The sequence below is a fragment of the Engystomops pustulosus genome, chromosome 1, assembly GCF_040894005.1.
Source record: "Engystomops pustulosus chromosome 1, aEngPut4.maternal, whole genome shotgun sequence".
Lineage (NCBI taxonomy): Eukaryota > Metazoa > Chordata > Amphibia > Anura > Leptodactylidae > Engystomops > Engystomops pustulosus.
In genome coordinates, this window is record NC_092411.1 from 227,347,444 (window position 1) to 227,365,501 (window position 18,058).

Here is an 18,058-nt window from a genome sequence, read left to right on the forward strand (position 1 = left end):
GACTGGGCATTTTTAGCAATTTTTTGTACATGGCAGTTTAAGGGCCATAACTTGTTTTTTGTGTACTATTTTAAATTTTTTTGCTTCTTTTTTGGGACAAATAAGCCTACTTAAAAAAAAATTTCCCCCATTTTTAGTTTCACGTGGGGTTAAAAGTGGGGTAAAAGGCTTTTTTGTAATGTAACTCATAATGAACATCATTAATGAATTCCCTCTTTGTTTCTGTAGTTTTGGCAAACGTGGCAACTCTGGCGATATTTTTGTAGTTTTTTTTATTATATTGGGAAATGTAAATGTATTTTTCTGAATATGTATTCATTTTTTTCTGTGTGTGTGTCCTATGAGGTCATAAAAGACTGGGAACTATTCTCACCTTTTTTTTCTTTAATAAGTTTTCCCGGTTACTGGGGCATCTATAAAATCCCCAATAACAGGTGTAAACTACCCACTGTTATGGCCAATGTTGATCAGAACTGATCAGACTCAGCAGCTCTGGTTAACCCCTGTAGACTCAGCAGCCACATGACCACCGAGCCTATAGAGCTGGCGGAAGCCCCGGCTCTGCTCCTCTATGCATTTCGCTACTTTAGCTTGATGCTGTGAGGAGTGGAGAATGGAGAAGCAGTAATAAACTGCATCTCCTGTGTCCAATGACGTCTAAAGTCAGCGGGCGGTCTGAAAGGAGTTAAAGCTGGTACATGAACTTTTTGATGTGCTGTTTTCTTAACCAATGTCATGTCCTCCCCATAGAAACTCCACAATCAAAGAAATGTTTGTGCATGGATAGTAAATGACAGCTATTTCCTAAGGGCCAGTTCACAAATCCATTAGGTTGTTATTGTGAGCCAAAACCAGGTGTGGTTGAGCACACATAACAGGTGCAAGTCTATCCACAATAACCTAAAGAAGTAGTGAACTGTCCCTCAGATAGACCCACAGGTTGCACAGTATTTTAAATGGTCACATGTATACACTGCTATGTATGTTCTAATAAAACTGCCAAGAGAAAGGATATATTGTGCACAAGAAATGTATAAAAACTGGAAATTAGACCTACTGGTAATTTGGTTTAGATTAGTCCTCCATGATGGAGAAGAAGAAGAGAGGTTAAAAGGCCCCTCCCGCAGCCTCCTGCCAGTGTCTGACAAAGAACTACACTGGAGTGGATGCAACAACATTTTAATATGTTAAGTTCACATATCAAAATAGAACATAATTACTAGTATTCTGCATAATATTTGGGAGGGGTTACAGCCTGCAGAACTTTTCAGCCAAATGCTAGATCATCAGATCTTTGTAAGTCTAAACGGTAATGTCTGGTGAAGGTTGAAGAAGATACCCAGCTAGCTGCCCTGCATATCTTGTCTATGGATGCTCCTCACTTTTCAGCCGAAGATACCGCCATGGCCAATGTTGAATGAGCCTCAAGGAATTTTACGCCCCATCCTGTATGGCAATCTGTGGATGCAAGTGCCAATAAGAACCTTTCTTGAGGTTTTCTGTGAATGTCCACCATCGTAGGGATGTTTTTACCTGGTATGGGATCCTGATTTCTGTGTCCAGGTGATACGAGTCAGCTAAAATCCCTGTAGCCAGTTTAAGGACAAGAATAGATTTTAATGGAAGTTCCTTTGATGTGCTTTAATACGAAATTTTAGACAAAATAAAATGATTCGGGCTACCGAGGTGGCTGTGATATTAGATTTCACACTGGTCATAGCGGCTTCCTACGATTTCTTTAGAATACTATCAGTCTTTCTGTCCATAGGATCTTTAAGTTGTGCTGCATCTTCAAGGGGGAGGTCAGTATTTTTGACCACCTTCAACATCTGGACATCCATTTGTGGAATAATATCCCAATTTTTGGTTTCAGTTTTGTCAAATAATACACTTATGGAACTCCCTAGGTACCTATGACCTTTTATCTGGTTCCTTCCATTCATCTAAAACTGGGGAATTTTAGGAGGTGGCGGTGCAGGAGTAGGTTCTGACACGGGAGGGATTATCTCAGACCTTAGAGCAGATTTTAAGTCATCGTTAAAAGATTATCCGTCTTCCATTACAATCTTATCCAGGCAGTATTTATAAACTGGTCTTTAGTTTTTATCACTCAACTTGTAGTTGCATAAGGTGAGAAAAGGGAGGAGGAACCTCTCCACTCCTGACTGCTGTAGGGACAGGAAGAACACTGGCAGGAGGCTGCAAGAGGGGTCTTTTAACCTCTTTTCTTAACTGTCCCTATAGAGGTCAAGCAACATCCTCCAGGTGGGTCATCATGGGGACGAGGTGCAAATAATATAAACAAGGTATCCTGTTATACAGGCCACAAGTTGTAAAGTGTAAAATGACAGTGGTGGAATTGATGCCTTTTCCAGTTTCCAGAATGTCTATATAAGTTAACACACTAGGAAATATGTACCCTACTTTAACATTAAAGGTCATCTACCACCAGGATGAAGGACTATATGCAAAAGAGGCTGAGGGGCTCCAGGCACCATACGTGTTCCTGGAGCCCATCAGGGCATTTGCCATTTGCATACAAATCTAGCCATGGTCAAAAGGATGTGACACAGGTGCACGAGCCATAATCAGAGCTGTGGGATGACGGCTCATGCACCTGTGCATCATCACATGACCAGGGACAGATTTATAACCACAGGAAGTAAACAAACTATTTCTATAGAATGACAGCAGAGATGTAGAACACTGTGCGGAATTTATACAGAAAGACTAGAAAATTCATACGGTTTGTGTAAGTTATACAATCATTTTCTAAATGTGGACAGCACCTTTACGCATGATCCAAACATAATCCAGGATGTTGCACACATCTGTGTCTGGGCTGAATTTGTATCTATACAAGGAAGACCCAGCAGCTTATCCCTCTGACCAATAAGTTTATTATGAATTATAATTGCACCACCGGAGAGCATGACAAGACACGTTAGATTTTCTTTAACATGCGCTGGAGATACAAAATGGCCACAGAATGGGAGTGGCACTAGAGTATAGATTGGTGCAATGTGACCTATTGTGGCATCAGCTGTAAAAGGTTAGATGGATGGATGTGTTGGGAAAAAAACTAAACTAATAAGCATTTTCAGAACCGAAAGCCTTTCACCAAAGTATAAATATCCTATGTCCACATATAGGACTGCTACACAGCCTTGTTACACTGGGGTCAAATACAACAAGCAATTTCTGTACAGGGTTTGTATGTTCTCCAAGTGCTTGTCTAAGCGTCTTCTCACAAACCAAAACACACTTATAGGTTAATTTGTATTTAGATTGTGAAGCGAAGGGTAAAGGAACTTCTGTACTTGATGGTTTTCTAAATTCATGCAATAGATACAGGCACTTTAGAAGTGGATATAGTTCTACCAGTCACACCTCAGTTTATAACCAGACCACCCCCATATAGGGGATAAATCCCAACATCACACCAACAACATACCAATTGTATCCTATCAGTCATTCTAGACACATCCCAGCTTCCAAAGCAGACACATTTGATTCATTACTGAAACAAAGTGAAACTACAAATGTTTAATATTTAATATATGGTATATTGTGCTTACAGTTACAAATATGATTATATACATAGATAACATGTACAAAAATGTTACAAAAAAAAAAAAAAAGCATAATGCAATTGTTAGCAATGCTGTTCCAGACAACCATGGAGAAAAACCCTCCGAAATATCAGGATCTTACATGGCCAGCTGTATAAGATGTGCAGACCAGTTGTCTAGCCATGTTGGCTCTTTTTGCTTGCCCATTGCTATTTCAATTAGTTTAGTTAGTAATTAGTTATACGTAGTGCTGGTGCACTTTGAGTAACATATTCCAAAATCTGGACAGGTGTCAATCAGGCAATAATCAATGCCACTATTTTAAATCCACACACCCAGTTGATCTACAGAATGAGAGGCTTCCTTTAAAAGGACATCTACCACCAGGATGAAGGACTATAAACCAATCACACTTACATGCTAACATGTGCCCCCTCTGGCAGCATCTGCTGTTATTTTAGCTCCTTGTTGACTCGTTTTTACAAAAAGGATTTAAAAATTATGTAAAATGAGGCAGAGGGGCTCTAGACTCCATATCTGTTAACTTGAGTCTGGAAACCGCAGTTTCATCTGAATAATTGGTAGAGCTTTTTTTGTAAAAACAAGGCCATAAGGAGCTAAAATAAGAGCAGATCCTGCCAGAGGGGACACACACCAGCAAGAAAGTGTGATTGGTTTAAAATTCTTGATCCTGGTGGTAAATTTCCTTTAAGAACACATCCCGAAATGAATATGGAAAGGTTTATTAGATTTGCTTAACCCTTTTCCTACAAAGAATATATAACTCCTATACAATCAGGAATCACTAAAGCAGTAAAGGTCTATGAAATGGCCTCTGTTCTTAGTTTTATTTATGTAGAGATTTATGGTACATGAACATTGTGCAGCTGGACTGAATATTACAACATTTTTTGGTGTGCATACTTCTATATGTGACTCTCGGCAAAAAATTCAGTCTGCTGCAGGATATCAGTATTTCATTTATCAGTTGTGGCCCCATTAAATATTTATTTAGGATGTTACCAAACAATCATCTGACCAACAAATGCTAGACTAAAGCAAAACATTATAGAAGGATCAAGAAGAAATAAAGTGGAACCATTCTGCCTCCCTGAAATGTTGCACCCCATCTCAGAGGCACGCCCAGCAATCAACGATTTTTCACCAAGAGGCACACTACCTAAATGTGGGCTTTGAGAGCCTTTTATAGCGCAACTACAGGGGAAGCCAGTAGAAAATAAACTTGCACAAGGTATATACTTCCTTGGATTAGGTTGTGGTTACTGGCATTTACCGCAGAACATATAATGCTGCTAACGTAATCTAAAAGCATAATGTATACACAAAGCAAAGTCTAATAATTTGTAATGATGCTGGTAAAGAGGCTTAATTACAGCAATGAACACGACCCTTCTAAAGCCAGGTTAGGGAAGGTCATCCTCTTGGCCAAAACCATATTTGCACTTTATACAAGTAAATGACTTCCTGATGTACAAACTCCATTTAAAGCAGTAGGTGCAGTTAACGCGATTGTGTGGGAAAAAAACCCCAAAAAAACACAAATAGGTTATTGATGTATGTATTTGGTGGTGGTCTCACTCCTCTGGAACCCACCAAATAGATGGAAAGATCATTCCAACAATGCTCTCATCCATGCAGTCTAAGGCTAAGCATGGAGCATTTATACCAGACACAGCCACACGCTTCAACCTTTTTAAGAATACAATGAAGGGGATGGTCCACACTGGACAGTGGTCAATGGAGACAGTAAAGTAGTGCTGAAAAGTAAGAGACTCGCCCATTAACAGTGGAAGTCAGGATAATGTTGGACAGAGAAAACTGGTGACCAGCATTCCTTCCATACTTTTAGGCTATTGAAGTTTGCAGAGTAAAGACCCCCAACTAAATGTGTCCAGGATGCATAACATGGGCATCAAATTGCTTAGATCCTGTATTGATCCTGCTGTGAAAGAAGATTTGTAGAGGAGTGCCTCCAGCTGTGCTTAGCTTGTTCCTAAGCTGGCCATGTCCATTGACGTACAGGACAACATGGTTTCTAGTGATCTTATTAGTATAACCTACACAAAACTGGAAGTACCGCTTAATACATCCTAGCACATCCAGAACCCCTAAAGTTGGTTCTTTTGGAAAGATGATGATTCACCCCCATCTGTATTACGACTGCTGCTCCCTTCACGGGACTCCTCCACATCCGCTTCTATATTACTTGTTGCATCTTCAAATTCTTCTGAGGAGGAGGCAGAACTGACCAACATGTCCTCTAGAAACAAAAAACACATTATCAGAAGGAGATAAAATAATGGAGATAAAAATGACAAGACAGATCTGACCAAGCAATTCTTCAGCAACAATAATTGGTTCCATCAGTAACAAGTTGGTTTAAATGTGCATTCAGACGGCTGTTTGGGGGGGGGGGGGAATATACATCCCTATGGATGGCAATGGCAGCGATACGGTGCCGTTCCGCGCCATACACAGGTAAAAGATGTGCATGCTATATCTTTCCCGTATGTGTGGCAGTGACCTCACTTTTCTTCTTGAAGGGGGGGGGGAGTTTATCACCTCCTACTCTTCTCCAGTGCACAGCGGTATGCCCGCCAAGCAGCAGACGGGCGGCCATACGGCTGTGTGAATGTACCCCCAAAAAGTTTTACACTTGTAAATAAATGCATCCCTCTGGACTAGAGGACCTCTACTTATGTACATGGATCAATGTCTCCATTTGTCCTGGGATTCCTGTATCCAGTGGGAGGCCTCCAGTTACCTCTATCAAGTGGTGTAAACACTGGACTTGAGGACCACACCATGAGAGCCAAAGGAAGGTAGATCCAACCCCCCACCCTCTGCATAAAGCAGGAGAACCCCTTTAAATAGTAATATGATCTAAATTTGAAGTTTGGCAATTGCAAGTTGTTCATATATTAATAAATGGTTATTTTAATCAAGATTTAAACATTTCTGTCATAGTGTATAAGCAAAGTTTGTTAAATTGATAAAATCACCACAATTCTCAAATTTATTTGGTCATTTGGGTAGAGAGGAGGTTGATCAGGCAGCCAAGAGCCATACCTTCTGTATTACCAAATACATTAGCCGATCTGTCAGTCACAGCAGATAGACTCAAAACGGATCCAAACTTGAGCAAGCATGCCGCAGACTTCAGCTTTTTACAAGGTTTCTCATTTCTACCAGACTTCTTTATTGTGGAAATTGCAGATTTCTCCAAACAATTTGGAAGCAAAGATTTATTGCTTATAGCATTGCAGAGTTTTGCAGTTTTTCCCATGGTAATGTCAGAAGGTGATCTAGTGGTCAGACATCTGGAAGTTGACATCTTGAAGTTGAAATTGTTGACGTTGTTGAAAACAAATGGTCTTGGTCTTTCTGGAGAAGAAACACCTTCTCTTGGTTGTACAACAGAAGGCTCATAATATTTCAGACGCAGTTCCTACCAAAGAAATACAAGATCATTATGTGTTGCATATCCTCCTGCTGTATGTACATTCCTCAACTAAACAAATATAACCATTTTAAAAAGTACAAGTGAGGTTTTTTTGGGAACTTTTCTAAAACAATTTTGGGTGTAGTGATAAATTTGCACATTTGTTTTGTGTCAAAGACACAGTGGTCTCATTCTGGGGTAAGAATGTGACACTCACTGTCGTAATCAGAAGTGGGTACATGCAGGTAAACATAACAGTTATACTCCAGGAAAAAACAGTTTCCCTTTCTGCACTGCTTACCCAACTTACCCCAATGTTCATTTAAGAAGTGTAGCGTGTGGGAGACATTGACTTGCCTTTTGTTCAGCCTCTTGTCTGCTCTTCATAGACCCCATTGTGACTTAAATTTCCCCCATAGAGAAAAATTGTGCGCCAACATATGATAATGTCCATGCCCCCCTGTGACCTAGCAGACACAATCTTGATGCAAAAAGGAGGTGTGGCTGCCGCCAAAGCTTCAAAAGGTGCGCAGCCGGCTGCTGTGCCACTCTACTCACCCACAGTGTGGCGTAATTGCATTATAGTCTCAAATTTTTGCACTGCGCAAGAACTTGCGATTATTCCACGGCTTCTAGAAGCAGTGATAAAGTGCCCTTTATGATCTATACCACCAATGCATCAGGAGTGTATCACATGACAAGCTAGAGACTGGACCAAAAAGTTTTACCGACAGCAGTATTTCAATACTGTCCTCAATTCACACAAATTTCTAAGATCATCCAAAAACATATTCCCTTACTGAGAACAGACCCTACTCTGGATAAGATCTTATCACAGGGACACAATTGTGTCCCGAAAAGGTAAAACATTAGGCAACATGTTGTCACCCTCCTTATTTGAGTCCAGAACACGTGATACATCAACATGGTTAAACACACAGGGATTTTTCAAATGTGCAGCTCTGAGCTGTACCACCTGTAAATTTGTTGAAAACAAAAAGAAATTCTTCACCAACAGTGAGGGAAACTGTGAATTTCAAATAAGAGGTTTCATGAATTGTAACTCACATAATATAATATATATATCATTAAATGCTCCTCCTGCAACCTCATGTATGTTGGCCAAACCACGAGGAAATTCAAAATTCCTTTTTACAAACATCTGTATAATATTTCACATCCTGAGGGACGCAGCTTATTGAACGTTCACAGGGCCAACACTGACAGCTTAAGTAACTAGGTCATTGAAAAAATATGCAAACCCTTAAGAGGAGGCAATATAAGTGATATTTTGAGCAATTGTGAAGCCTTCTGGATTTTCAACCTAAATACACGCTCCCCGTTTGGCTTAAACATGAAGGAAATTATGTACCATTACTGCAGAAATCGCTAATAACTTTTTTCAGGGGTATTCTTGCTGCCAATCTTTATGTTTATATTTAAGCATAATGCTATCCATGATATGATTGCTATCATCAATTCTTTCAGATAGCATTTCTGTTGTATATAACAGACACTACTGTAGGTTTTTAATTGTAATGCATCTTGTTTTAGCTCGTTTTTGGACCGGCACCACCCCGCAACGAGATCGTTCTCCGTCGAGGGCCAAGCTACATCCCGACATTAATTCCGGAGCGACACCGTCGCGGGACTGTGCTTCTCCTAAACGCTGTATGCAACATGCAATGCCATTATTAATTATATTTGTATATGGCAGAACAATGAATACACAGTGTGAACTATACCAGAAGTGATGCTAACAGAGTGGGAGTTTTAAGATGTGCATTGTCAGAATGTCAGTATATGTTTGTCATGATTAAGAGCGGGGGGCTCCGCTCGAAATGCGTAGAAGCTACCTATGTCCGTCTAGGAACTACCAATGGTGAAATATTGAATATAGAAATGTGAAGTTGGAAATGTTTGGCTGGACCGTAACTTCTTTTATTGGGAGATGTGTAAATTAACCCTAATGTATAAGGTTTTTGAAAAGTTAAAATTACTATAAAACCTACTGAACAATAGAGTGCCTCAGTGGCATGTTACCTCATGGCTCAAGTGCTGATACACAGGCATCTTTGTTATGCACACAAAGCGAATAGACATTTTTTGCATTTGACCTTGGAGATAAAGCAGTTCTTGGTCCTGAACAGGCTGGAAAGACAAATAGACAGGACTGTACTGCAGATGGTAATCTTCACATTAAATGGTTAGAACAGGCCTGTTCTACTTCCCATTATAAGCAATAAGAACACCAAATTACCGTATTTTTCGGACTATAAGGCGCACCATCAATAAATGCCTGCTAAGACATCTAGGTTCATATACAAGGCGCACCGGATTATAAGGCGCAGACCTTTGCACAGTTCAACGCAGCTGCAGTTCCCAGGAAACTTGTCTCCAGCATGTCACAGAGCTCCGATCTCAGAGGTATGGGCTGCTGGGGGTCAATGTAGCAAGGGTGATGCAGCAGGGGTTAAGCTGCCTCCCTCTGTCCCTTCTCTTTCCCTCAGGCAGATGTTATTCCTGTGGGGTTCCCCGTGGCTCCTTCTCTTTCCTCTGTTACAGGGCAGGCAGGCATGGGGGATTGCTTAAGGCTGCTGAGGATTGCCTTGTGGTCGGCACTATGGCATCTCAGGTCTCTCTGTGCTAGGGGAGGGCAGGATGGGCACAATGTTGGTTGTGATGCCAGGGCACTGCAGGAGCCAGGGACCCTGTGTACAGTATGGGCAGTAGCAGGATATTGCTGGGGGTGGAGCTCTTAAACACTGTTAAATGTACAGTACATCTTGTCTGTAGTATTGTTCACATATAAAGGCGCACCAGACTATAGTCCGAAAAATACGGTAACTAGACTTTTCTCATCTGAGATCAGATCAGGCAGGAGACCAAGCCTGCGCAAACCCTACGAGGAGAGCAAGTTTTCTGCCACTTACGCAGTACTTCTCATTAGTTGGTATTCCACGATTCCATGTTCTGGATATAGATTTAAAGAAGAAGCTTCCAACTGGTTTACTCACATCTATAAGATAAAAGAAAATCTTTAATTGTTCCAGCTTCAACTACAAGTGCGTATTGGTAGGTTATAGATTTAGAAAATTCTACTTATTTGTAAGATAACAGAGGGTTTCCGCCCCAAGAATTCTTAGCAATTCCATTTCAACAACAGCTTGTGAGGTGTCACTATAACTGCCCTCGCTCTTATGGACTTCTATGGTCTGCCAATATATAGCTGCTGCTGCTTCTGACTTTTGAATCAGTTTTACAAATGAAAGATTCCTTGAAGCCCCCCCCCCCCCTTCCCAAGAGAAAGAGGTAATAAGCCGAGAAGAGAGAAGTCATTAACTCAGGAAACATTTATTAAACTGGTAAACTCTTAACATTGTGCAAAACCTTTTACAAACATCAAAAGTAGAAACTGATAAATACTGCTATAAATAATGACAAGAAACAGCCATAAGATCTGCTAACCCTTGGAGCCGCTTGTGAATTTCAGCGCGGAAACAGCATCGAGTACGGGTTGTGCATCTACACATTCAGGATCCAGCTTCAGCACAAAGTCATTGTTATCCGTAGAGAACTCCATAAGTTCAAGGTTGGATTTCATCCTGCAACAGGGAACAAAATATAAGTCCCAATAAAAGTGCAAATGTGGACCACTAATAAGTACTGGCCTGCTGAGTAACCCCATTCATGTGCAGAAGATTATATATTACTTCCCCAGTACAAGATAAACATTGGGACAGGAAAGAACAGCAAACTGTACACATTACCAGAGCTAGCAAAGGCAGCACTACACTCCTGGACACAGGGGCTGCTACAATACACACCTTTTATTTAGGCCACAAGCCACCTGGAAATGCAAAGGAAAGGATAGATATTGAGGACCAGGTCATAAAATACACATACACGCAGTCCACGGTTTACATACAAGATATGTTCCATAGGTTTGTACTTAAAGAGAACCTACCACCACGAATCTACCTATAAAAGTAGATCGGGTGGTAGGTGGATGTAAGGGACGTGAGGATAGCTCTTTTTAGAGCTAATCCTCACGTCCCCGCTAACTTATGGTAAGCTTTATTGAACTAATATGTAAATTTAGTTATGCGGCTACTGGGGCATGGAGTAGCCGGGCACAAGGCTACACAGCGCGGCTACTCCACGCCCCAGTTTGTTAGTAAGTCGAAAATGTATATTTTAAAATTGTAGATCCGGACAAAAAATTTTTTTGTTCCAGTGACATTTCGACAATTTCAAAATTTTTTGCTGTAATTGGCCCAAGGATTATCAATAAATCTTCATTACAGACACCTTACAGCTGATCATTGTAGTCTGGGACTATAGTAAGGCATCCAGAGATCTTCAGCAGAGTTCACAGTGGGCAGAAAGGGCCATCTGTATGTCACATGTCCTTAAGTAGGGGACCACCTGTATACAAGCGAGATACAAGTGTATGATTCTAGAAGAGCAACAAGCAAGCTCTTGTGATCAGGGCCCCCGCACCGATTGTTCCATCTGTGTTATCCAATCCAAGTTACTGTTCTGTAATACATTTGGGCTGTATATGTTCCCTCACCAATCATTCTTTTTAGGCCATAACATCAAAGAAAAGATTGTGGGAGTCCCAAGTTGTTTCCTGTCCCTGGAGAGGCAGGGAATCCCTCCCGTCAAGTGCCTTTATGGAGGCATTAGGAAGAATACTAGGCCTGTATCTCTGCTTTACTGTGCACATTTTCCTGCCATATACCTGCATTATCATAGCTTTGGCTTCCAGCATTCTTGCGATCAATTAAACCCTTCAGGACGCAGCCTATTTTGGCTTCTAGGACGCTTTTTGGGTTTTTTTTTTAAATTTTAACACAGTTCACTTTGCGAATTCGAATAACGATTCAGTTTTATTATGCAGATTGTCACGGACGCAGCAATACCAAATATGTGGGAGTTTTGTGTATTTTATTCAATTTTACTGAATAAAAGCTAAATTTTTCTCATTTTAGCATCAGGACCTTTTCATAAGCCGAACTTATTTTTCGGCTGAGAAACCCTTTAATTGTGAAAAGGAGTCCTATTCTTTTTGAAGGCGATTGAAGACAGTCTGCATCTAAACACTCGGTTATAGACAGACCTCTCTGCAATCCCTGAGGAAGCTTTCTGGATGCTGTAAGTTACTGCACTTTACCCCAAGGCTGCAACGATCAACTGAGAGTTAACAAAGCTTAATAAGCTCCCATGATCCTAAAATCAGAGGGACAGAACAAACCATATATTACCTGGAGGAAACTTCTTGGTTCATTCTCCTCCATGATGGTTTCACAAGTCTTTAAGAGACCCTCGACTGTAGCTTTGTGATGAGCCTTTGCTACTTTCCGCACCTCACTTCGCTTTATAGATGCACTTTGCTGCTGTTTCACAATGTCCAAAAGTTGTTTCTTCTTCACATCTAAAGCTTTCTGTACTTCATCAAAGATGGATATAACTGTGTCTTCATTTGCTTTTAGAATTGTCTGAATGAAATACAAATTAGTCATAAATAAGTATAATTTTGTCCTATATCTAGTATAGTACCTTATCGCAATGTAATACATGGATGAGGCTTTATATAATATGCCAAATATAAGGTTAGCCTCAGGTTTTTCACAACAGTCTGAGGGCAACTCAATTCTAATTGCTTATGGCAACCAATCAAATCTCAGCTTTAATTTTATGTACAGCGGTTGCTCATGGAAACCAGTTTTGTTCTCACGATTATCTAGGATTATCCACTCAGATTAGCAAAAAAAAAAAAAAAAATGCAGCTGTAGCATTTTTTGATGGGATTTCTTTTCACCTTTCAATGTGTAGTAAAATCAATGTGCGGGACTACAAACCTTACTGGGGCAAGTACAATATCAGTATTTTGTACTTACCCTAGTAAGAGGCAGAAATTTGTTGTAAAATACAGCCCCATATGTGGAGGGCTTAGCTCTCCATACACCCTTAAGTCAATGGAATTTGTATGGCTGCGAAAGGTTTAATATTTATATAAGGAAAACCCTCATACAGATAAAGGGTTCCACTTACCACTGAGTGTTCCACTTTAAGGGTTAAGCAGAAAAAAAACAAACCAAATTAAAAAAAAAAACAAAAAAATCTCAGACTTTAAAAAATTCTTTAAAAATCGGATGAACACGTGGAGAACACTGTGTTTACCACGTGTTCATCCTTTTTTCATGAAAATTTAAAAAAAGATTAAATTTCTCTGTTTTATAATCCATCCTGAACTGTTGTCTGAAGCTGGACTCAATGTGTATCTCCATGCTGTGGACTTGGAACCGAGTTGTCTGCGATTCAACACGCCAGGCATCCCTACATGGCTTCCAGGTGAGCTGACTCTCCCTCTTTCGAGTATATAAAAATCTCAGATGGCGTCATAACAGCAAGAGGGTGAAAATGGAGCAATTACAAGGGGAAAAGCAGAGAAGACTGCAAGACACTGGAGAGGAGAGGAAAAGTGCCAGGTCTTAGAAGAAAAGCAAAGCAAGTGGGACCAGATACAGGGCGTACTCAGTCAGCATCAAGTAACTCACCTCAGTATTTTTATCTTCATCAGATATTTCTTTTGCAAGTCTTTTATGCATTTCACGCAGGGTCTTTAAACGGCTATAAAACAAAAGCTTAAAACAAAAACCACATGAGACTTGCCTGTGCTACTCACTCCTCAGCCCCCACCCTTGTGCTCCTGTAAAATGTATTCCTGCTTTCACTCACACAGAGACTGAGCTCATGGCCTGGTGAGCTGACATCAGTAGGGGAGGGAGGAGCTGTACAGGAGCACAAAGATGGGGACTGAGAGCTGAGGAGTGAGCAGCAATTTAACACCTTTGCAATGCAGAATTTTATCATCATCTTTTGCTCCCCACCTTCAAAAAGCTATACTTTTTTCATTTCTTTTGGTGTACAGAGCTGCATTAGGGCTTATTTTCTGCCTAACAAATTTTACTTCAGTGACGTTATTTATTATTCCATGCCATGTACTGGGAAAAAAATTCCAAATGTATCAGTGATACTAAATTTATATAGGTTTTATTATGTTTTAATACATTTTCAAAAATCTAAAAAATGTGTATTGACTATAATAACTTTCATAATTCAGTGTACAGAGCTGCGCAGCACATTTTTTGGGAAATTTTCATTGTGGAAAAGTTGCGTTTCAGACATCTGGGTGCCATTTTACGTTATGTGGTTCACCACCGGCAATGACCGTTTTTATATTTTGATAGATTGGGCATTTTGGAATGAGGCGATAACTTAAACAGTAAAAATCAAACGTGTAATTAGTTTTAGACCAGTTCTAGGGAAAGAGGAGCGATTAGAATTTACCATTTTTTCTAAGGCTACATTCAAATGAAAGAATGGGGGGGACGTATATACAGCCGATATACGTCCCTCATAGACGGCAATGGGCGCATGGCGTGGTGACAGAAGGGGAGGGGCACAAATGTTTAGGTTGGCCCTGTTAAATGACTTTAAGAATGCCCTGACCATGGCAGGGCTGTTTGGTAAGATAAACTAGGGAACAGGGGACCGATTTAGTTTCTGAATTGTTAACTCTGCCACAGGAGTACCTGCAAAGGGGCCCACTGAGGCACTGCCGCCCAGGGGCCTCTTAAAACCTGTAGCTGGCCCTGTACACAGGTAAATTAACATTAAGGGCTTGTCCGGGATTAGGGGTTCTATGTTTACGTCTCAGGGGGTAATAAATCCACCAAAGAGCACACAGTCACCTTCTCCAGTGCAGCCGGTCACTACCAGTGCTCAGCAAGAATATGTCACTGCCAGTGCATGCTTCTATAAATAAAAACCCTTAATATGGGACAATGCCTTTAAATCTACAACACATAGTCAGTGCGCATGGCAGCACCTCGCCTTGGGCTGTGTTCACACCTTCAGGTTTTCATAGAACACATAGGTAGATGATGGAAAGAACAGCTGAGGACACGGGGCGTGGACCCCACAGACCCTCCCTCACCTTCTCCTCCTGGAAGACCACGTCCAGCAGGTTGACGTTGTGGAAGCTGCCCTGGTGGCGGAGGGATACACAGCGGCCGCAGCACGCCTGCTCGCAGTTCTTACAGAAGAGCTGCAGCGTGTAGTCCGGGTGCTCCGCACATGGTGGCCCCGGGGGGTCCCCGCCGCTCTGCGGTAACAGCTTCACCACCTCGGCCAGAGTCGTGTTGATGACCAGCCCACCATGTCCGCCGGGCAGGATGCTCACTTTACGGCAGAGCGGACAGACCACGGTGCTGGACTTGCAGCTCCCGGGCTGAAGCATCGTCCAGCGATCCGGTGTGGCGCACTCCAGCACGCAGTCCTTACAGAAGTTATGCGAGCAGTAGGGGAGCGTCACCGGGTCCCGGAAGACTCCTAGGCACACGGCGCACGTCAGGCTGGCCTCCATCACTGATACTGGGAGCGGAGATCACCCTTCTTCCTGTCACTAACACCACGTGGGCCACTCCCCTAACACGTGGTTTATAAAAGGGAAGATGCTGTTAGTAAACAAAGGGGCGGGGTCAGCTCGGTTTGCGGCGCTAAGCCTCCTGGGAGTCCTGCGTGAAGTTGCTCCCCCCCAAATTTTCGCTTGTGCCGCTATAGTTTTTAACCCCTTAAGGACGCAGGGTTTTTTTTCGCTCATTTCTCGCCCTCCACCTTCAAAAATCCATAACTTTTTCATTTTTACGTGTACAGAGCTGGAGCTGCGTAACAAATTTTACTTTCCTGTGATGTTATTTATTATAACATACCATGTACTGGGAAGCAGGAAAAAAAATTTTAAATGTGGAAATATTGAAAAAAAAAAACCACTGCATGTGTGTCACGTTTTTGAGGGCTCCGTTTTTCCGACTTTCACTCTGCGCTCCAAATAACACCTCTACTTTATTCTTTGGTTCGGTACGATCGCAGTGATGCCAAATTTATACAAATTTATACAGGTTTTATTGCGTTTTAATACATTTTCAAAAATTAAACGAATGTGTACTGTCACGGCGAGGACGCCGCCGGCTCGTCACGTGACGTGGGGTGCAACTGTACGGGTTAATTTAGCCTACTCAAACTTGCGCTCACCTTTCACTCAGGACACAAATTGAGCCTAAATCACACCTCATACAGCTCCAGCACCAGAACCAGACCCGCTGCCACCACTTATTGCATTTATACTGGGACCAATAAGTATCCCACTCTACATCAATTCTTGCTCTCAAGCAGTCACCTTGTCACACTCAGCACTCCAGCAGTCACACAGTTAACCACACTTCACAAGGCTATGAGTTCGCAGAGCATACAGGGACCAAAATTAAAGTGAAAAGCTTTAATTACAAAAAGTTGATCAGTGCATAAAAAGATATTAAAAACAAAAGAATTACAAAATAAAATGACACACAACACGGCAAACAGTTATAAAATAAAAAGGGAGAAAAATAACAGAAACTTACAACTTAAAGTAAATCCTGATCCCTGGAGGTGGGAGAAATAAGGGACACACTCAGCTTGTCAAGCAGCCCCCAAAATGTGAACACCAATTCTTGGATTTCATATTGTTTTATAACTTCTCAGTTTGGTTCAGATTTCAGATCCTCCCATTCATTAATTAGTCCAGAGGGTCATTCACGATTGGGCAAAGTGTTAATGAGGGGGGAGAGTCCAGGAATATTTAAACAGTCTTTTGTTTCCAAATCCTGATGCAGAAGAGGGGGGGTAGGGAGACCAAATGTCCTTTGGGGTCTGAACAGACCAGTCTTCAGTTCAGAGGTTATCAGGCTGTTAAAGCTCCAGGATGTCGTAAAAGAGGCCTGGACGCTTCAATAGATGCCAAATATTTAAACAAAGTTTGTAATTACCCTATAGTTAAACCAATCTTATACATTCACAATTAATATCTCCTTGACATGTACGAAACGGGGAAAAACATTTTTCCATCTTCTGACGCTAATAACTTTTTCATACTTTGGCGCACGGAGCTGTGTGAGGTGTAAATTTTTGTGAAATGAGCTGACGTTTTCATTGCTACCATTTTGAGGACTGTGCGACAGTTTGATCACTTTTCATTACATTTTTTATGTCATGTAAAAAAGGTCCTAGGGAAAGGGGGGTGATTTGAACTTTTAATATTTTATAAATTTTTCATATTTGTTAAACTTTTTTTTTTCACAATTTCTTAGACCATCTAGAGTACATTAACCCTAGATGGTCAGATCGTTCCTACCATATACGGCAATACTACTGTATCGCAGTATATGGCATTTCTGCATATGATACGTTACAATGAGCCACTGTGCAGAAGCCATTCAACCTCGGGTCAGACGAAGACCCGAGGCTGTCATGGCAACCGATCGTGCCCCACAATGACGCTTGGGGGAGAAACGATTGGAGGAAACATGGCAGCACCCATGCGGCCCCATGCTTTTAGTGCCGCCGGCGACTTTGCCGGCAGCAAAGAAGAGGTTAACACCCGTGGTCGGTGCAAGCCCGTGAGCCCTCTTCATACACCCTTCATAGCTCTGCGGCGGATATGTCCGTCACTGAGCGCGAAGGGGTTAAAGAGGACCTGTCACATATAAAAACGGCACTAGGAGCTGTTACTAAAGTAAGCAGCCCCTGGTGCTAAAACAGACCCAGCAGTGTTACATTGTTAGCCATATCAGAAACCCTAATAACGCAAGCACACACTGACGCAATGTACACTAAAAATGTTAGACCACGCTGGAGGCGTATTCAAGTAGATGGATTTAGCACCTAAATAAGCTCCTGAATAACATTTCTCATATGTCTACTTTACATTTTCATAATTTTTGAAATGTCTAGATAATTTATTTTGATGTCACGCGGCTTACAAATCGAATATCGAATATTTGGGGATAATTTCTGTTTTTGATTAAATTTTAAATATTTAACATTAAAACCCCCCTATTTAATCAACCCATTTTCAAATCTTCACCCCTCAAACTATCAGAAACAACTTTAAGGGTGAGGTCACACGATGCGT

The 18,058-nt window shown here is 41.4% G+C and overlaps 1 protein-coding gene across 1 annotated transcript; it reads right to left on the minus strand.

The window, feature by feature from the left end:
* Positions 1-3,554: 3,554 nt before the first annotated feature.
* LOC140074863 (tripartite motif-containing protein 55-like) lies at positions 3,555-15,561 on the minus strand. The gene is made up of 9 exons (XM_072120119.1): positions 15,044-15,561; positions 13,602-13,688; positions 12,306-12,539; positions 10,863-10,885; positions 10,504-10,640; positions 9,969-10,054; positions 9,079-9,186; positions 6,663-7,041; positions 3,555-5,853 (listed from the first exon to the last, which is right to left on the minus strand). Exons 1-9 carry the CDS (start codon positions 15,470-15,472, stop codon positions 5,702-5,704), a joined length of 1,635 nt encoding a protein of 544 aa, XP_071976220.1. The 5' UTR covers positions 15,473-15,561; the 3' UTR covers positions 3,555-5,701.
* Between the last annotated feature and the right edge of the window lie 2,497 nt (positions 15,562-18,058).